The sequence below is a fragment of the Sander lucioperca genome, chromosome 19 (assembly GCF_008315115.2).
Source record: "Sander lucioperca isolate FBNREF2018 chromosome 19, SLUC_FBN_1.2, whole genome shotgun sequence".
Taxonomy (NCBI): domain Eukaryota; kingdom Metazoa; phylum Chordata; class Actinopteri; order Perciformes; family Percidae; genus Sander; species Sander lucioperca.
In genome coordinates, this window is record NC_050191.1 from 7,090,753 (window position 1) to 7,113,095 (window position 22,343).

The 22,343-nt window shown below is 39.8% G+C and overlaps 1 protein-coding gene across 1 annotated transcript in view; it reads right to left on the minus strand.

Moving 5' to 3' along the window:
* The window catches only part of man1a1 (mannosidase, alpha, class 1A, member 1), a 161,582-nt gene that overhangs the window by 29,285 nt on the left and 109,954 nt on the right, over positions 1–22,343 (minus strand). Inside the window, exon 5 of the mRNA XM_031321702.2 lies at positions 11,484–11,578. Coding sequence (XP_031177562.1) covers positions 11,484–11,578 — 95 coding nt within the window. The remainder of the gene's footprint in view (positions 1–11,483; positions 11,579–22,343) is intronic.

The following is a 22,343-nucleotide window of genomic DNA, read 5'->3' on the forward strand; positions in this document are numbered from 1 at the left end:
AATGCGCCGTTGATGGATTCAAAACAGTGAGGCATTTTGTCCCAACAGTCTTACTTTGTCTGGTATGACCAGTAGCTTGAGGTGACTAATATTAGCAAAGGTTAGATAGATATTGCTGCATATCTGACATTATGAACCTGTTTCAATAGCTGCCGAGGGGCATTCATGCCTGTTTTCTGATGGAAACGTGTTGTTGCAGTCACTTCCCGTACTGGGATTGGAAACTGGCATTCATCCACTGGCATACAGCACAATACGACTGTATTACTCCATATGATGGGAGTCAGCTGTTGTGTTGACTACGGATGCACATGTCCTGGGTGGCCCAGTTTCCAGAGCACTGTTAACAACTAGCACGCTCTACATCCCTTTTCTCACGAGATGTAGTGAGAGTTATTACAAGCTCTGAGCTATTAAAACACTTTTTACAGTTTGGTTTATGACCTCTCCGTGCACTACAGACTCTACTGCAAAATTGTAAAAATACCGCACAGGTGTTCAAGGTTTGAGCATATATCCTTAAAGCCTCAACTGACATTCATCCTAATTTTGAATTCACTATCTAGCTGATGATATCCACTTTGTTTTGTGGCCTCGGTCGGCTTCATTTTCACAGCCAGGGGTATGAAGATTCATATCAAAAGTTAGCTGAATACAAAGTCTCAGTTTGTTGAATTCAGTTCACTAACAGGAGGCAGAGTGGTGTCTCTCTCTTTGTCATCATGTTTTACAGTACGATCAGTTTGCAAACGTTAATTAAATGTTATGGTGACCTAGAACTAGAGGACTTTTTTTTTTTTAAAGATTATGCAAAGCTTAGACTGATGTTTCAAAGCTGATATTGAACTTTCTTTATAAATCAAGAGCTCAGGCAGTATCAGCCACCTCTGACAGCACAGATATGATGCAGTTTGTTTGGCTAATAGAAGCTCATGCCCATAGATTTTAATCAATTTGCTTTGCCCATGTTTCATCCGGTTTCATAACTGTAATCATGAAGATGTGAAATCAGGCCAGTCACAATTACAGGAATGATGTTTTTGGTTTAGTATTGCCTTTCTTTTGAACATTCTAGGCTATCACACATTACAGTTTGTTTAAAGGAGCATTTGGGTACAATTTATTAATCTCAGCAAGGACAAGAAATGCTTAAAAAGCTCAGGAAAGTGGAAATTTCTCTGAGCTTTTAAAGGACTTCAACTATGCCATGGCAACAGGAAAAACAAAGCTAACTCCATATGCTGAGCAAGATGATAAATGGACCTTGTTTGTTTCAATTACTGTTTCCGAGGTCAAGAATTAAATCTCTGTCCAATTTCCACGATAAAACAAGTTTTAGAAGCTACCAAACATTACCTAAGATCTTACGTGGGATCAAACTGCAGATGCAAAGTAGTTAACCAAGTTGTTTTAAAGAAACCTACAGTACAAACATCCTGGGGCTTCTAAGAGACATATCTGAGAAATTAACATTTCTTATACTTATCTCTGTCACAGCTGGACTATTCATGAATGCAGTTTAAAGAGCACTTCAACAACCTATGTCGTGGGAATGTCTGTAAAGATAATCTGACATCATATTCTCTGCCATGCTGTCTAGCCAAGAAACAACAAAAGGGCTCAAAGGGTCCGTGCAACAAATATGGATCCAAAGTCTTGACCTAGAAAAAACTGGGTCGTTACAGATAGATGCCACATTGAATTATCCGGGGTCGCATCGGAGGACATATTCCAGTCCTCTTAAGGGGCAATCTGGTTTATCCTTTTGGGGGTGTCTAATCTTCTTATTATTCAACCTCTGACACCCGTAGCCATTTTCCTGGCCAGCTGTGAAATGACAAATCCTAGCCTGCTAGTTTTATACCCTGCAGTCCATTCAGCAGCGCCAACAGCAGTGATTTTAATTTGGTGGTGCCAAGCAGTAACCTGGAAAAAAAGAAAAGGCATTCCATCTCCATAAATTAGCATGTCACGCCAGGAAGCGCCCTCTCATGCTCCTCTAGTATTATGTTCGGAGGACTCCTTCAATTCATTTGTACTCTGTATATGGATGAAGTCTATATTTCCGCCCAGTTTTTTGTGTCTGTCCTCCTCTTCCTCTTCCTCATCCATGCCATGACCTCTGTTTCCATCCTGCTTTTCTTCCCTCAATATCTCTTCCTCCCTTGTCTTAAAATCTATTGTACTTCTCCTCCAGGCGCAAAGAAATGTGAATTGCGATAGATTCACATTTAGCAACTTAATTAGAGGCCTTAAATCATGGCTGCCTTCCAGTGCCTGAGGTTACTGCCGAGGGGAGCTGCACTGAAAGCAAGTGTGTGCGTTTGTGTTTGCTTGAAAAAAAATCTCTGGATACCCTAAATGCCAGACTTGTCTTGCCTATTGTTAAAAAGAGCCTCAGGGTAGTGAGACAGTGTTACTACCAACACTGTGATTGTGTATCTGCTGTATGTACAGGTGTGTACTCATAACTGTGGCCATGGTAAGAACACCTATGAGGGTTCCTCCCTTTGTCCATTGGGTAAAGACCCCTAGAACCAGTGTTAGGCGCCTGACACACCCTAAAAATGTATATAACTTAACCTGAAAATGAAGGCCGCGAAACTTTACTAAAAAAAACTCATTAGCGCCCCGATACAGTATACCACCCAATATATCGGCCGTCTTTAGTAGTTCATCTGTGATATCATGACTATTGCTGTATATGTCAGCTGATAAGAAACAAGAAATAGCAGCACAGAAATGCAAAAGTAGTTTTGTAGTAATTCAGAATGGTGTCACCATTACATAGTTTGTCGACCAGAGAGCGCTGCCAGGTTCATTTTTCAAATTTCAGTTTTTAAAGTGGCCATATTATGCTCATTTTCAGGTTCATAATTGTAATTAGAGATTGTATCAGAATAGGTTTACATGGTTTAATTTTCAAAAAACACCATATTTTTGTTGTACTGCACATTGCTGCAGCTCCTCTTTTCACCCTGTGTTCAGGTCTCATTTTAGCTACAGAGTGAGACCTCTTAACTTCTGTAACATCTTTGTTGTCAGTCGCACATGCACAGTACCTAGGTAAGGATTACATGAGCTAGCTAGCTGTTTCTCCAACTTGGGAGACTTCTTCTAAACTTTGTGTGGAATACCTGCAGAACAGCGACATGTAAGTAGTTCTATACAATTTATTTTGTAGATTAAGGTGAATTTGTGTGTGTTGTAGCAGTGTTTTGCCATTGAGAACGGCATATTTATTTCATATTTATTATTTTTTTCATAATATGGGCACTTTAAAAACCAAATTTTAGGGGCTCTTTATAAAAGATATGTGATATTTGTTAGTTAAAAACTAGAAATACTGTTTATAAATATTGGTTGATACATTGTTATCTGATTTTTTTAACCATAATATGAATTTATCTAAAATATTTCTATTGGTAGCGCCAAAAATCCAGTATTGTTTGTGTTCTATAACTCATTAATTACTTAAACCCCCTCTTTGTTTTACAGCTTGTTCTAAATTCAGTCCCATTAGTCTAACATATGACCTAACCTGAACCCATCAATCAGCACAAACAGAATCAGACCAGAGTAGTTAACTGCTAAAACACCATTAAGTGCCCTAAGAAGCTTATTTGTCCCTTAGGATGACACAACACTGTTCCTCTGCAATACATTCCACCATTATGTGTTCTGCTGTAGACAACACTGTCTCAGGTGATAACATATATCTGGTAACAGGTATAACAGGTTATCTGAATGTTTGTTTACAAGACTTGTGCCATTTCAATTGGAGCACTGGCATACTGGAAGTGAGATCACACTACCAAAGAAAGAAACCATCATAGAGTAGAATTTCATTAGATTTCTGGATTTTAATCATTTCATTCCACATTTCACGACTTCTCCTGCTGCCATGCTGACGACACTCAATTCTACTTTTACTACTTATTCTACTGTTGTAGCTCTAAATGAAGATCCAAACCAGCTGCTTTAAATGTTAATACGCTGTCATTGGTCTTTACTAAGCACAGCTAGTTCATTTTCCTATCACATCTAGAAAAAAAGGATCCATGACAGAGTCCCACTTCACAGGGTCACCCAGTGTGACAACCTCTCTAAGCTGTACTAATAGAGCCATTCTCCATCTAGGCCTATTAATCAAACTCCAGGACCCCAAGAGCTAAGGATTGATTGCTTCAGCCTCAGAGCCTGTAGCTGAAGGAGTAATTCTGTCCCAAACTGACATTCTTTTCTATGAGATAAAAAAAGAGAGCACGGGCAAAAGAGTTCGCTTCAACTTTGCAGTGTCGTTTAGATGATGACATTGTTTTTTTATCAGTCATTTGGCTGGAAAGCAGACACTTTCTTTGAGTGGATGTGATGGTGGACAGCTAACTTAAATATATATATATATGTAGCTCTTTAATTCTCTGTGAGAGTAAAGTCTGAATAAACACCTGTTTGTACCACCCAACATTTAAAACGTTCTTTGCCATTGGTGATTTTAAGCAAAAGTATTTTGTAAGCATGGCAGTTGCAAATTACATTTTAGCGTTTTTCGAAGCTTTTATTGTCAATTAGAGAAACGAAATTTGATATGTGTGTGTGTGTGTGTGTGTGTGTGTGTGTGTTTTCCTGAGTGTGTGTGTATGTGTGCATGGGATACAACGATCACCATGATGCCCGTAGAGAGGAATGAACAGTTAATTTCAGGGCGGAGCACGGATCCAGATACCTCAACACAACCCAAAACACACAGACACACACTCACACAATGCCTCATCCCATTAAGTCAGTATGCAGTGCAGTGGGAGTGATTTGCAAGAGCTTTATCAGTCTGAATGTTAATAGAAGAGCTATGGGACATACTGGCCGAAGCAGATAACGACTGGGTAACTAGTGTGTGTGTGTGTGTGTGTGTGTTTGTGTGAAAAAGTGAGCGAGAAAGAAAGTGTCAGAGGAAATAGGCGAAGCAGTTAGTTTGTAAAGTACTGCTGTGGCTTCCATTGCTAAGTTATGTTGTAGGAAGCCACATATCGACATACAGTATGGATACAGACAGAGCATCTGTTAAGGCGATTTTCATTATGGTTCTGTTTCATACGATCTTATGATTACTTCGTACACTAAGTTGGAGCAAATACATAAGATCAAAACTGTTGTTATTTACGCGTGTTAATGTTATGGGATAAATTGTTCAACTGGGCTGAAAACATTTTTCACAGAGCAGAAAAACGTCCTAGGTTTTCCCAAAGTAAAAACAAATCTATGCAGCATTTAGTTCTCTAATATTAGTTGTGTATTACCTGTTAATGCCTGTGTTTTCATTTAATACCAATGAAGTACATTTAAAATTGGTAACAATGTTCAGAACCTTTTCTAATCCAAACCTTTTCATCTAAACCACAACATCTTTTGACTGAATGTACTGAATTAAATATTTCCTCACCAACAGTTGCATACTTAATAAATGTTTTACTTCCACAAGTCTTTGATAAACGTTTGAAAATCATTAAGTCATGAAGGAATAAAAGGAGAGTAGAAAAAAAACACAAACACCAAACAGGAGAGTTTTCTCTAATAGTGTTCATTCAATATTTCACTGGAAGAGTCATCTCGACTGTCTCACAGAAGCTATTTTTTGCCTTTGTAGTTCTACTTGAATTATCAAAGCTGAATTCAGGGACAAATGTTCCTCAGTCTCTCTGGCTGCAGTGCCACCAGATTTGCTATGTTGGGGCCGGAGTCTGTTAGCCTGGCTCCGCCCTCCTACGTACTTCCGCTCTATTTTCATTTCCCTTCAGTACTCCGTCTGGGTTCGCAGTATATTCTTGGGTTTTCTCCGGCCAAATATTTGGCGGTCCAATCAGCAAACAGAGGGAGCGGCTGAGAACGATGATGTTGAGGACGTCCGCTAGAAAGATGCGAGCGAAGCCATTCGGTCCGTTGTGGCAACGCTGCCGAATATCCAGAAATTAAAGCCCGAGCAAGAACAATCTTTGCTGAGTTTTGTTGGTGGCCATGATGTTGTGGCCCTCCTCCACAACCTGGCAGATCAATCGGACAAATCAATCGGATCTTAGCAACATTTTCTGCTCAGTTAGTGGCAATCAATGGGTTTCTTCAGAGAGAGAGAGAAACATAGGGGGGCTTAAAAGTCCAGGGCCAGCCTCTGGTCCGTTATGGGGTACTGTACCACCAATTTATTGCATTATTATGCCATATTGCACACTGGTTACTTCATATTTAATATTATACATATTTTATAGATTATACATTTTTTCTCTACACTTGTATATGCATGCACATTCTTTTAATGTTTTTTTTCAGTACTTGTTCTGGCTTTTTTTTTTATCTTTGCTATCTTATATAATCTTATTTTTTTATCTTATTTATTATTTCTAGTATATTTCTTGTTTATTCTGTATGTGTGTGAGTGAGTATGTGTGTATGTCCTTGTAACTTGCTGCTTGTAACAGAGTCATTTCCCAATTTGGAATTAATAAAGTCCATCCATCTATCCACCCACCCACCCATCCATCCATCCATCCATCCATCCATCCATCCATCCATCCAGTTTCAAGTATCTTCTGAAGATGAATCAACTGTACATCAAGACAAGATTCCACACTGAACAGCATGATAAATAATTCTGTGGAGACTTCTTTTAAATTTATATAATTCGGAGTGCTTTCATACATTACATTACGTGTAATTTAGCTGACGCTTTTATCCAAAGCGACTTACAATTAAGTACATGTTGCTTTATCCTTGTTTGTTAATGGTCTTTCACGTATGAGCAGTCTGGGGATCAGTTAGGTTTATTAGTGCATGAATTTTCCATTAAATATCTTACCATTAGGGTTTGGCGATATGGCCAAAAATGTTCTATCCCGATATAGGTCATATAGGTGATTAAATAAATAGTCTATAAGAAATAACCACATGGTAAAGTAGCCTATTTTTGTATACTCCTGTGTGAGTTATATAATTGACAAATGAAAAGTACTGGGTATTGTCTCACTTTATTTAGAACTTTAGTGCTAAATGAACGTAGAGCGTGGCCTAAATGACTAAATATTGCCATAACGCAGTTTGGCCACTGGTTTTTCAACATTGCGCTAGAAACAATATAGAAAGATATATACAGTACAGTAGAAATACATAGATATATATCATCATATAGCCCAGCCCTACTTAACATTAATCAAATCCACAGACTTTTCTGTTTGGAATCGCAACACCTCTTGATTCCAGCATGTTAATTTAATTCCCAAACCAGTGTGAACCCTTGTTACAAGTAGAGTCCACTTTGTAAGGCGATTTATAGAAAAAGAAAAAAACAAATAAAGCAGTGAAGATAGTGGAAACTATATTCAGATCTTTTTGGGCTGTTTTTATAATTACTGGAAGAGTAACTGACCTCCAGTGATTTAACTTTTCACCTGGCTGCAGTGATGTACAGGTGTACCTTACGACCCCGTGACATCACAGTTGGGTGTGGTTACAGGTGCAACAAGGCACATTTCTGATCACATCAGTGATGTTAGCTGTGGTCAGAGGTGAAACTTCATCTTGACACCTAAACCTGGTGTTACATTACTCCAACAGCCATTTAAAGAACCAGATGTCATAACTTAAAACCTATTGAAGCAATCTGCACTTATTTAGTAGCGGACTAAGTCCTGTCAGATGATGTTACTGTGCACTGCCTTCAATACAAAGTTTTAATCTTTAGAAATAAACTAAAAACATGTCACAACATACTCCTTTTGTTGAACTTGGGTATAAGTAAGAATAAAAAGTGGTTAAGACAGTAAATTCATCTTGTTCTCTGAAATTAAAACCCAGCAACTGAGGAAAAAAAAAAACAGGTTTACTTGGTGTAGAAACAACGACAAGTTTTAAACTGTGGCCTTGTTTTCTGCCGCTTCTCTTCTTTTCTTTTTTTTTAGATAGCTACAGGGCAGAGCGATAACAAACTGCAGAGAGGAAATAAAGAGAACAAGGCCATGGAGTGGAGTGGACCTACAGCATGATGTCCTGAAACTGAAGGAGATACTGGGTCACTCAAGGCAAGATGGATGGACCGAGGAAGGACGGAGAGGGAACACAGGAGAGTGGGATGTGAAAAAGAAAGCTTTCTAACAAATGAAGGAGAAGAAAGGAATTGAGAGAGAGAGAGAGAGAGAGAGAGAGAGAGAGAAAGAAGGGGGGGGGGGGAGAAATAGGGATGAAGGAAGAGATGATAATTGGGCCTCATTTGCAAGTGAGCCTGTGTGTGTTTTACAGATTTACTCTGCTTCAATCTGGGTCAAGGTTGTGTAGGCAGTCTAACAGCTCCGAAGTACACTGCTTCAAAAGCACGTCACTGATGTTTCTTCTCAACTACCCATTTATGAGAACTTTTGATGTGTTTCTATCGGTCTCTCCCTCCATCTCCATCTAACCGGCACCAACCGAATAAAATGTATTCAAACAGGGAGACTTTGAAGAGGTGTAAAGAGTTGTGTTTTCCCCACAACATTTTATTTCTGAGCTGTGTTTTGATCTTATTAAAGCTACAGTGCGTAGTTTCTGTCGCCCCCATGAGGAATTCTAAGTAATGACAAAACTGTCGGCGCGTCCACATGATACAAGCCTTCCGTGATCGTAGTTACTTGTGGACAAGGAGGACACGGAGGATTAAAAAAACATGGAGTCTTCAGAAGAGGTCATTATCTTCACTTGAGTTTCTGCGCACGAAGGTCACAATCTTCTGAACACAGACTGAGAAATACAGAGAGAGTTGTGTGGAGCTGATAGTCTTAATTAGCTTTGTAGCAACTCATTTGGCAATGGCTTGACTATAACGGACGTTCATTAATATCAAAAAGTTATGCAAAGCTTTAAGCTGTAAACCGTTTTCATATTAATTATTAACACAGCAATCCACGTGATATTGGTCTGTGTCTACTTGTATTCTTTTAAGTCGAAATCCCCCTCATTTCCTTTAAATTAGCATTCTAATGATAATTGGAGGTTTGTGATGTAAAGCACTATGAGCTGTGAGCATGTGATGTTGGTAGCCAGCTGTAGGCTATAGGCACAGCAGGGAAGTCATTCCCATAGCAACAGCTGAAGCCAATGAAATAACTACAATAAACAATGACGCCTAATTAGCAAAGGCATAAAGAGGTCACAGCGGGTACATTGAGAACACCTGTTAAATGCCTATGAATGGATATTCTGTCTGTCTGGGTGTTGTATACAGTTTATATATACATATATATATATATGATTTCGATCTGCTTCTCAGTTAAGGTTGTTCTTATTTAATCCTTCATATTTTTAAAGCAAGACAACAATCCAAAATATGTTTAAAACAAAAACTACCTTGAAGCCCTAATACAGAAAGATATAAATATTCTGTCTGCTCTGCACACGTTGGATGTTCACTGTTTTATACGTGTTTTCACTTGAGCTGGACACACTTAGCATTAGCTGATTCAGGACCACCTTGGACATTTAAAACATTGCAGTCCTGAACAATCCTTGATCATATTGGACTCCCCTGATTTGCATTTCCCAGTATTACTGCTCTCTTTCAACAGGCCTATGATTGTTCCAGTGCACCATAAATACATGTGCAGAGAGGCATGCGTAACTGCCAATTTAGGCAAAAGCTCAACGGGTCTAAATTTATGCTCCTACAAAGTCATTTCCAGGAATCAGTATGTTTAATTGAAAAACATGCAATGTGTGTGTGCTTCCAAGCTATCATAGCTCAGTCATGCAGGTAAAGTCATCATCACCAGCAATCTGCTCAGGCCTCTAGGGGATGATGTATGCGTATACACATGTGAACACACACACACACACACACACACACACACACACACGAACACACACACACACACACCCTGAGGTGTTTCTCAGGACAAGAGGGGGTGCAGAGTCCATTCACCCATATAGACAGAACGAAAATGAATTCGTCACAGCACGTTAATCGTCATGACAACCTGCCTTTTAATTAACGTCTGACAAACAGCAGTGTCGTGTCTCTCTCTGGGGAAAGACGGATAGAAAGAAAAGTGCTCTTCTCATCACTTGTGATTGACAAAGGCTGTGGAGGATGGCAGACCGATAAATGTTCGCTATGATACTGATATTGTGTCGCATGTGTACTCGTTAAATATAGTTAAGGTATGGTTTAGTTCAAGCAACTAAAACTACTCAGTTCAAGGACAAGAAATGGTAACACTCTTGGTTAAAACACAGCAGTGGCTGATGTATATCAGTATATCTGTTGGTAAAAAGCTGAATTAAGTTTAATGAAGTTACTGCGATGTTATCTAAAAAGGTAACATGGACAACACAACATTTTATTTCCTTTTATCTACTTCAATGCACCAGTTCCAAACCAATGTTTTCATCACATATAGTAGCTTCACATTTTGGCACTTTAATGCCAAATTACAGTAGATACAAATCCAAGTTTCGTCAAAATGTAAGACACTCAGAAGAATACTATGTATGCACGGCAGTATGGATCAATTCCACCAGAAATAAATCATCAGAATCAGAATCAGAATACTTATAAGTATACTAATAATTATTTAGTTGCAGTTGCTCACAGTCACATTCAAGGTAAAATAAGAGTAAGAAAAGAGCAAGTGTATAAAGTAAATAAAGTAACATAGCTACAATAATAAATAAATAAAAACGTTAAGAACAAGTAAGTTAGTTTAGGTTACAAGTAAGATTAGGTTAAAAAAGATTGTTTTAGGGCGCCCGGATGGCTCAGTTGGTAGAGCGGGTGCCCATATATAGAGGTTTGCTCCTCTACGCAGCGGCCGCGGGTTCGACTCTGACCTGCGGCCCTTTGCTGCATGTCATTCTCTCTCTCTCCCCTTTCATGTCTTCAGCTGTCCTGTCTATTAAAGGCCTAAAATGCCCAAAAAATAATCTTTAAAAAAAAAAAAAGATTGTTTTAAATGGCTTGTACAAATTCCATTGTACAATCAGACTGAATCGTATCCAGCTGTATCAAAAAGGACAAACTGGCTTTATATCTCTGTCATTAACTTTTGTGTGTTTCTGCACGTGTGTGTCTGTGTAGCAGTCCAACCCAGCGGCAGCCCCTTGACAGTGTGTCACAGTGGATTTATAAGGGCCAACTGTGGCCTACAAACTTGTCAGAGTATTTAGAAACTTTCGGTTTGTCTTTTGAGTGGTAGCTGAGTTTTAGAGACAGTTCATGGCATGTCGTCCTGGATGAGAAACCAAACAACTTCTGTCTGACAAGCACGCTCCATCATGTAAAACTAAAACATCTCAGCTCCGTGTGTGCGAGAGGAGTAGAGAGGAGCTTGTGTTCACCCGGCTCACATCGAGCCTCAGACCACAGATCTCTTTTAAGTATCAAACCATAAAAACAGACCTGCTGCTTCAAATACCGCCAGAGTAAAAGAGGGTGTGTGTGTGTGTGTGTGTGTGTGTGTGTGTTCTACCTCTTGAGGTTAAGCAGAGCCCAGGGAATGCCGGTGGGCGTTTTGAAGGCTGGCAGCAGCTTTTCACCCAGCTCCACTGCCTTTCTACGGAACACCTGAGGAAGAAAGAAAGACAGCATCTCATTAAAATAGGTTTCTCCCTCCCATTTTCTTGACCAACACACCCAAAAGTTAGTGATCTTGAAAATCACTAACTACAGCACACATTTTTTTGTATTTTTACACAGCAACAACATTCAGTACCAGACCCATTACTCAAGAATAGTTTGGTTGTTGTTCCACCATCTAAGCGTTTTAGGATTACCGAAGGAAGCCATGGGATTGTAATTGTTATAGGGCTACAACTATTGATTATCTGCATTATGGATTAATCTGCCGATTATTTTTCTCGCTTGATCGACTCCTCGCTTGTTCAATTTCCCACAGCCCAAGGTGGTGTGTTTAGATGGCTTGTTTTATTCAACCAAGAGTCCAAAACCCCAAAGTCCCCCCAAGTTCAGTTTACTATCATATAGGACAAATAAAAGCATCAAATCTTCACATCTAAAAAGCTGGAAGCAACAAACATTTGGCAATTCTAATTGAAAATAAAAAAAACAATTATTTGGATTAATATATTATCCAAATAATTGCTGATTATTTTGACTACACGTTTTAGGTCTAAATTGTTATCAACTGCTGCTATAATTATAATCCTGCATGCATTTTCCATGTCTGTTGTTTTGGAACTAAAGAAAGTGACAAACTCATCTCAAAAGTGAAACGTTTTGATACAATTATGAATTTTGCATTTATGTACACAGTGCAAGAAAACAGGAAATTCAAGCATTTTCTTCAAAATGTATACACATTTCTTTCCCTTGAATAACTATCAGCTACTGAATTTGATTTCCTGGACCAAGCATTTGTGTTAGCATATCTGACCGGACAGCTTTGTATCAGTTCTAGCTGAGGGGTTATGGTGTCTCTTAGGGGTCTGATTTTGTTGGCTGTAACGATGAAGTACTTCCATATTTGGCTTATGGCATGAGTTTAGTCAAGCAGTTAGGATAGAATGGGATTTGGCCCAAGGCGTGCTGGACAGTTTGACACCGTTGCCAGGGCTTCAGCGGCTTGACTGGCGCTGCTGCTGCTGTCCACTGACAACAGTAAGCATGACGTTATGCCTGTTTTAGTTTTTCTGTTTACTACTGCAATCCACATGCACATGGCTTTTTTTTTTTTTAAATCCCTGACCCTTGATGTAGAGCAGGAGTGCTCCCGTGGTACGGCTTTATTCCACCAGAAATGGCAAAAACATTTGGAATTTGGAATAAAAATGGTCAAACCTGCGATTTAAACAGAAATCTGCTAGCAAACAACAGAAAAAAAGGCCTAAAAGCTGCTGTGTGAAGATATACACTACCAACGATGTAAATAACCCATAACTTAAGTATTATAAGCTGCCGACCCGAAAAACTGAGCTTTTATGAAGACAAAAGTGGATACAGATGTGAGGAATCAGCAGGAAGAATAGGAAGACTGTGGGATCCTGACACTAACCTTACTTTTTGCCTAATGTTATGTGTACAGCAAGCAGCAAGTCAAATATCCAAATGTGAGTTTAAGGCTAACTATATATCTGTAAATGAAGCTGAAGCATTTTGCACACAGTAAACAACTTGTGTAGGGGAATGTGGATGAATCAGAAAGTATAGTATAGTATTATGTTTGCAAGTGCCTTAGATTGCTAACACAACAGCTACCTTTTCCTCTCTGGTGGACATAGGTTGCTAAAATAATCCTTAGACATGCTTAAATCTAAGGTTTTTAGCTAGCTACAGGCACTTTGTTAGCATTTCAGCCGTTGCATATTGTGGTGCTGATTGTTTTCCCGTCTGGTGGGCGTGGTTTTCAGAGTATGACGTGATGCACTCTGTCTCTATACCGCGGCTCCAAAACCTGATCACTACTGTGCAGACTGAGGCTCCAAATGACGTCACAAGTGCAAGATGTCAGTGCATGTATCTGGGATTTTTTGGCTTCATTTTTGAACAGTATCAGGAAGTGGAGACGTGTTGTCCATCTTTACATACAGTCTACGGTACAAGCATGAAGTCGTCTCCTTTGTTATCATCCCTCCATCACTTTCCTTCAGTGTAGTAATACCTCTCATACACAGACAGAGGTGGTACAGTAACATACACTATATCAGCAAGCTGGCAGTTCTGTTCCCTAAGGATCTACCACTCAGCAGGGTGTGAGAGACGGGGGCAGGAGGGGAGAAAAAGGTTTGTGAGGAAGAACAGCTCGAGAGGGTACTTGTCAAAACAATATGACAATGCAACAGCTTTTCCTTCAAAAAGTCAGAGGCAGGAAAAGGTTACTGTGAGTCGGACGAGGAAGAGAGGCAACGGGAACGTGGTATTCATGTGGAATGAGGATGCATGTCGGAACGATCATTGTTTGGGGGAGAACGAGCAAGTTTAAAATGTCCATATGTTTCAGATGCCAGGAGTGTTTTCTGTGGACTTTGGTTACGCACACAAACACACACACACACACACACACACGTTTCTTATATCTTCATGTTTCGAAATGTATTCATTACGTATTTCAAAAAGGATTTACAAGATATAGTATTTTCAAGCTAAGATTTGTGGGGACACTGTTGACACCAAATTACCCCAGTCTCTGTGTGTGTGTGTGTGTGTGTGTGTGTGTGTGTGTGTGTGTGTTTCGGGCGGCACTGCAGGAGCAGGATTGTGTCGTAACAAGGCATCAGATCCAAGTGATTTATGCCTTTAATAATGGCAGGAGCACACATAGGGGAGTAACAAAAACACTCCCAGGGAAGCACAGGAGAATAAATTAAACACACCCTGTGTCCGAGGCCATCAAGCAATCTGCCAACAAGCTTCATTTAATAAGCAACTGAATTATACAGAAACTGAGGAACACACACACACACACACATGAAGCTTGTGGCGGATGGCATTAGGAAAAACTGATGTTAATAATCACATTTATCCATCAGGAAAATATTGTGTTTTTATTTCTAGGTAACCTGATAAATCATTATTTTGATTATCAGCACCAGTAAGTCCCTTCTTTGGAGCCACCAGCTGACTGTTTTGACTGCCAAAATGTTCACAGACTAAAAAAGTCTGCATGATTATTATTTTAATAAGTAATGTAGCTCTGAGCACCTGTGATGTTGTGATAAGGATAGGAAGAAGTTATAATATAGTAATTTGTGTACTGATAAAGAGAAGTAAAAAATGTTGAGTGCGAGGCAATGGATGATCAAAGTACAATCTTATACTGTTCAAGGGTTTCACTGGAATACTGAGATGATTTGATCTGCAGGCTTTAAATGTGTGACACGTGTTGCCACTAAAAGAGGGATCACTTTCTCCCCAAACTAATTAAAAACACATTTCCCCTTTTTCTCTAAATTGGGTGATTCCAATGGGAATGTTGTCTATGACTCTTATGCGATGCAAACTAGGATGAGCGTTGCCACCGCAAATCGTGCTCAACCTTTTACCCGTCCACGTAACTTGTTATAACAGTACGTGGGTGCTAATATGATCAGGCTGACACATGACAGTAATATTTTATTCACTGTTATACATTAACATCTGATCCAGTCATCCAAGAGCATTATGATTAAATATAAATGTACTACTGAAATGTAGAGGCATGTTTGAATAAGTTTTATTCTTTTTAGAGGAAGTCATATTAGGATCTTTGGTTTTACTGGAGAGTCTAAAAATTGTTTAACTTATATTAGATAACAAAATATTAGCTTTTGGCTTTAGCTTTAAATCATAAAGTGTGATGTAGGCTTTCAAAGAGCCAATGTCAGCCTCAAATCTGAATGTCTCTACAATATGGAACACAAAGTTGTAAAATAAAAAGCCTAATCACAGCAGTCATTTTGTGATACAGATAAACGGATCGTTCGCCCTACAAAGAAACAACCAAACTAATGGTGACGATTCAGGTCCGAGAATCATCGGAGAGATAATATATATAATATATATATAAAGAGAGACACAACAGGACGAGTTAAAGCCCCTGAGATGAGTAATGAAAAGAGAAAAAAAAGGTGGAACGAGTAAGAGAGAGAGAGAAAAAAAAACTTGCTCTACTTCCCTTTCTCTGGAAGTTATGGCCATTATGTTCGCCCTCCACAAAGTCACTTAATCCAGAGAACGAGAATAAAGTGTGTTTTAGAGAGATAGAGAAAGAATGAGAAACGGCGAGGGGGAAAAAGACAAAGAAAACCAAAAAGAGGAGTCTACCACCAGGGAGTTTGTAAACCCCTGTTTTCGTGTGCGTGTAATTGGTGTGTTTGTATAAACTGAAGACCTTTCAGCCTCTTTGTGTGGTATTTTAAGGCTACTATTTTTGTTTAGGGTTAACTTTAAATGTAGGATTAAAAAGGTTAGGTTTCAAGATATTTCCAGAACAAAGAAAACTAAGAGACAGCAGAAACCATTTTAACCACTCAACACATTCAATATAATTGAAAACATCAGATTTCAGTGGCTCGGGGTCAAACATCTGTTTCTAGACGTACCACTTGTGTAGAGAGTTTAACACCAGTAGCCTCAATGCAACACAAAAGACCCGTTGATTAAATCTTGATTGTTATTTTTTCTTTTACCTCAAAGTACATATAAAACCACTTGATACAGACAAGTTCTCCAGAGGCTATCGAAAGGCTATTGTGGGATATTATTCATTGTCGTGAGTGCCTAAATGAAGTATAAGTAAGCGGGGACGGTTGAGGGGAAGGGAGTACATCAGATAAGTCAATAAAGCTTTTACACAAACACGACAGATATATTTCCACAAGGTATGGATCGGTTCTGCTGTCAACAATGTGAAGGGGCCAACTGTCAATGGAGCGTACAGGCGTTGCCACCAACACGTCTTTTGTCTTTTTGGAACAACAGATTCAAATTTCAGGAAAAGAAAAGAAAGATGACGTCAATGACGCGCAAAGTATTAATGCTCACAGAAACACCGCGAACAAAAGAGTCAATTGATCTAGTGTACACCTTCTAGAAGTTCACCAGCCATGTTTGTAAAAGAAATCCAATAACCGGAATGTATTACATCTGAACACATCGATCCTGAGAGAGGTTACTTTACAAAACAAAAGTTTTCTTGAAGCTTGTTCTTACAGTATTTAATTTTTTTTATTGGGCAACTTTACAAACAGCTATGGAGTGAAAATAGAGTTCTCACCAACTTACATACCTGCAAACTCAGAAGGGCTGAAAAAGGTGACACATTTTATGCAATAACTTTGAATGCAACACGACATCCGTGTTGTTTTTCCGACAACAGCAGCTGCACACTGTCATACGTTCCTCTCCAGTGAAATACAGACAAACTTTTACACCGTTTAGCTGTCAGCATTTTAACCGCGTTTAATCCAGCTGCTAGCTAACGGTAGGCTAACGTTACCTGCTGCCAAGTGTAGTGTTAACTAGCGTGACATGCGGCGATGTTTAGGTTGTCTCTAACACCCGTTTCAGAGCATCAGAGAGAAGTGCAGGCATTTCAGTGGCACCTAAATAAGGCACCGAACTCTGCGTTGCAATTCGGCCCGGTAGATAACAGTCGTTAAGGCACCGGTGCCGTATTACCACCGGGTCCGGTGCTAATACCTGACCCCCCTCCCACCCAAATAAAAACTCTTCGGATCTACACGATTATAACGTGGATGACATTTTCCCATTCAAAACGGCAATTTTTGCCGAAAAGTGACGATTTTGCAGGTATGAACTCAATTACTGAGCTGTGGAGACTCAGCAACATCAATAAAAACAACACAATTAGACAAACAGATTAGACCATTAGACAGGTTGCCTCGAAATTATCTAGATCGAGTTGGTCAAAACAATATGAAGAGATCTATCCTTGCCCTCCCCCTGTTTTGCTTCCATAATGCTACTGAGAATAGTTGACATGTGTGGGGCCACATGTGTGTATAGGCCCCTACGAAGATAAATCACATGAATTAAGGGATTAAAGTTGTGTACAGAATATGGTTGAGGTTGTGTTTAGAGTAAGATGGAAGTGGAAGGTCCCCACAAGGATTTTAACATTTTAAGTATGTGGGATTGTGTGTGTGTGTGTGTGTGTGTGTGTGTGTGTGTGTGTGTGTGTGTTCTCCCAATCAGGTTCCCAGGTCCAGTTCTCGAACCAGAATTGCAGCGTGTGTGCTTTGTGTGTGTATGATTATGTGTTGCAGTCCGCAGCGAGTCGCCTGGACAGCTCCCTAACTAAGATGAATCACCCAGCAAGTCTTGTGGGACATGTGGCCCAGAATACAACAGCGTCTGTGGGGACAGAGCGAGCCAGGCGTGCAGACACCTCCGCCTGCCTTCTCTTCCTCCTGAACCCTGGCACACTGGCCTCATCTCCCCTCTGCCCTTTATCATCTCCTCGTTCCTCCTCATTTCACTGACACCCCCGTCACTCCAGGAGACCTGAAACTCTTTCCTCCTCCTCCTCCTCCTCGTTTCCCCTCTTCCTCTCCAACTCTCACTTGTATTCTTCCATCTATGAAACTCTTCTTTCCTCTTCACCTCATTTACTATTTCTTTCAATTCCTGTCTTGCCTCCAAGTTATCCATCTGCTATTCCCTTAACTGACACACTGACACACACTGACACACACACACACACACACACACACACACACACACACACACACACACACAAAAAGGAGAATCTATTTATAAAATGCCAGTTGTATTTTCATACACATAGCCAACTGGTTTTTTTTTTCTTCAATTTTAAGTTATTTTTGTTGAATGCAGGGTTCATTTTTGCCTCTGACTGTTTCATCAATACTTTTGTTGTTTTCTACTTCTCGAATATAATAAATCCCATTTTCAATACAACATCTACTGCCCTGTTTATGCGGTGGCAGCACTCCAAGTATCTTTCAGTCATTATCTCCACGTTTATATTCTGACATCATAACCTCATTTATAAAGGCCAAATATTACCTTTTGCATTCTTATAGAAAAATATGCACTCAAGGATGCTTCAAAAAAAGTGCTACCCAAAGAAGCATACTGGTATAAATATTTCGTTGACACTGCTTTCCTCTCACTACTCTATGACCTTTACTAAGTATTACGTTCTATTCTTTTTCAAGTAGCATTAGAAAAAGGCCCAGAAGTGTTTTTTATATATATATATATATATATATATATATATATCACTGAATTAATGAATCTGTGCTGGCAAAACTGAATGATGAGTGCAGACTAAATGTGGAAAGAGTAAGCCAGTGAATGTCTCGGTGTCGGCTGAATGAGGCCCGTTTGCAGGCTGCTGCCCTGACAGCTGTATTGGAGGCTTAGGCAACACACACGCACACACACACACACACACACACACACACACACACACACACACACACCCCTCTGAGGAGGTGACAGCTTTCAGTGGTTAAGAAGCCCGCTGTGAATGGTTGCTCTTGTCCTCCTCTCCACTCTCTGTCAGAGTCCCTCTCTCTCTCGCTCTCCCTCTCTCTCCATCTCTCTCTGGCTTTAATAACTTGCTTCAGGGAGGGAAAACACAGGATGAAGGGTGGAAGAAAAGTAAACATGGGCTTGAGGAGACAAATTAGTAATAATTAAAGCAAAGCAAATGGCAAGAGAGGAGAGACGAGGAGGGGAGAGCATGGGAAAGGAAAGACATGAGAGGTGAGAAAAGAAAGGACAGAAAAGAAAAGAAAGAGGAGAAACAGGAAAACAAAGGAAAGATAAGAGGTAGGAGGAAATGGGAGAAGAGGGACAAGAAAGAAAAAGACAAAAGATTAGGAAAGAAGAGGAGAAGAAAGGAGAGATAGGAAAGAAAACGAAGAGAAGAAAAAGAAAGACGGGAGAGGAAAGAGAAAGGAAAGAAAGGAAGAGGAGAGGGAAGGAAATAGGAGGAGAGGAAGGGACAAAAATGGAAAGCACAAAAGAGGAAAAGAGAGAGGAAACAAACGCCTATATAAATATTGATTAACATGTTGTCTGATATGTAAAGAACAAAACACAGAACAACGTGCTTCATTACAACAGTCTTTTCTGTACGAAGTTTATCCAGCAGACTCATAACTCATAACTCATAACTGAGCAGTAGGGGTGTGAATCTTAGTATGAAGGCATACTATGCAACTTTTCCAGCGAGCTGTAGTTCCAATGAGTCAACCTGTAGGGGGACCGAAGCTGGAAAAGTTGCATAGTATGCCTTTAACTTATGTCACGATTCCATTACGGTTATCCCGTCAACGATTCAATCGATATTGCTACAGATGGTTTTCATCAACAAATTCAAGCAGTCAGATATATATAAACTCTCCCTTTTTATTGTATCTGCTCTTAAAATGGATACTTCCTAAATGTAGCAGAGTCTGAACACAGCAGACAACAGACAAAAGGCAGAAACTAAAAAAGCAGTGACCGGAAAACCAACACGTAACATCATAAGCCATTAATCGATTATGGTCTGTCACTGCAGGTCGGCATGGCGATCGATGCAATGATTCATTTCAAACATCCCTGCTGAGCAGGAGCGAGGATAGCTGACATCCCCTAAGGTGTGGCATGCAAATGTCTCTAAGGTATTCAAACATTTCCCGGCAGAATACCTCCAGGAGGAATATTTAGAACTGACGTCTTTACATGGAAGTCACATCTGAACAATATGGAAATGCTGGTGAAAACGTAAGAGCAACATTATGTCTACAGTTCAGCGTTAGCTGAGGTTTTTCTGGACCAGATGAATGCATACACTCCAAGAGCAAATCTTTCCTGGGTAACTCACTGTGGTGTTAAAAAGGGGAAATAGAACGAGTCACCCAAGAATTCCTTTTACTGTCCAAAATAATTAAACTCTGACTCCCACTCAACTACCAGAGAGTGCTGCAGGTGAAGCTGTTTGAATGCTAATGAGACTGGACGATGAAATGAAGAGAGAGAGGGAGAGATCGACTCCTGAGTGAATTTGGTGTTTCGGCAGGGGGTCACCTGTCAGCTGTGATGAAACACAAAAGGACACACAAACACCCAACCATCATTCATGGGGGTTGCTGTTCGCAAAGAACGTGATGGAGACAGAGGAAGGCTGACAGAAAGACCTCCAGTGATAGTACCCATAAAGGAACTACAAGCAATGCAAAGACCTGCAATTACACACATCAGGTTCTCACTAAAGCCGCAAAAATGTGTCGACTAATCGATTAGTTGTCAACTATTAAATTAATCGCCAACTATTTTGATAATCGATGAATCTGTTTGAGTAATTTTTAAGAAAGAAAAGTAAAAAATTCTCTGATTCCAGCTTCTTAAATGTGAACATGTTCTAGTTTCTTCACCCCTCTGTGACAGTAAACTGAATATCTTTGAGTTGGGGACAAAACGAGACATTTGAGGACGTCATCTTGGGCTTTGGAAAACACCGATCGGCATCTTTCATGATTTTTGGACATTTTATAGACCATGAACAACTAATCGATTAGTCGAGAAAATAATCGACAAATTCATCGACAAGGAATATAATCGTTAGTTGCAGCCCTAGTTCTCAACATCAGAAATATATCACTAGAGATCTTAATAATTATACCATTCAGGACATTATTTCCAACCAAATCATCTTGATAATAATAATAATAATAATAATAATAATAATAATAATAATAATAATAACAATAATAACTTATTTATAAAGCACCTTTCAAGAAACCCAAGGACACTACAGAATTAGAGGTTGTAGGTGTGGTAAACAGGTGGTGTTTCAGGAGTTTTTTAAACATGTCCAGGGATGTAGTATTTCGGATATCTTCAGGGAGGGTGTTCCAGAGGGATGGGGCTGCAACACTAAAGGCTCTGTCTCCAAAGGTACAGAGTCTGGTGTGGGAATGGAGAGCAGGCCAGTGTCTGAGGACCGCAGGCTTCGGGGTGGGGTGTATGGATGGAGGAGGTCGGAGAGGTACTGTGGGGCCAGGGGCATGGAGGGATCTGTAGGTGAGACAGGACTTAATTTGGATTCAGTGAAGGTGGATGAGGGTTGGGGTGATGTGCTGCCAGGTCTTGGTGTGGGTGAGGACCCTGACGGCAGAGTTTTGGACGTACTGGAGCCTGTCTAGCCTGATAGACTAACACACAAAACAGACATGACTCTTGCAGTCGAGATGCCAGTGTTGTTGATTTCAAATCAAATTAAGGGGCCAAACAGACAGCACTGCTGCGTTAGAAGAACCTCTACAGTGTAACAAGCAAAATAATTCTGTTGCACATCCGTGTCTTTATTGACAAAAGCAGGACTTATTGTGCAGTAATGACTGGCTGACTGTAACAAGTGAGCTGGTTTGGACAAGGTTGAATGCAGCTTTGTGGGAAAACAATAAACAGGGTGCTGGCTTGCTACAGTTACTAATCTATTGACCTTATTTTAGTTTATTGACTTATGCCAGGCATAAAACCTAAAGGCAATATAGCAGCTGACAGCAGACTGCTTTTTACAGCATAAACAAAGAAAAACTCATCGTATCCACAGATGTTTACAGGCTTACACCTACTTTCATCTCAGCTCCTATGCAGTCACTGTGTGCAGAATAGGGCTGCACGATATGAGGAAAATATGCCATATGCGATAACGTTGTTGAATATCACAATAACAATATTACTTGCGATATATAAACAGATATTAAAGTGTACTCAGTTCTGACTTTCTGTTGCTTTTAGTGTTCTTCTAAAATACAACAAATTGCTTGTTGAATGTAAAACAAATAAAAGGAAATCATTTCTAACATTCTTTTATTGAACAAATTGAAGATTGAATTGAACATAAAAGGCA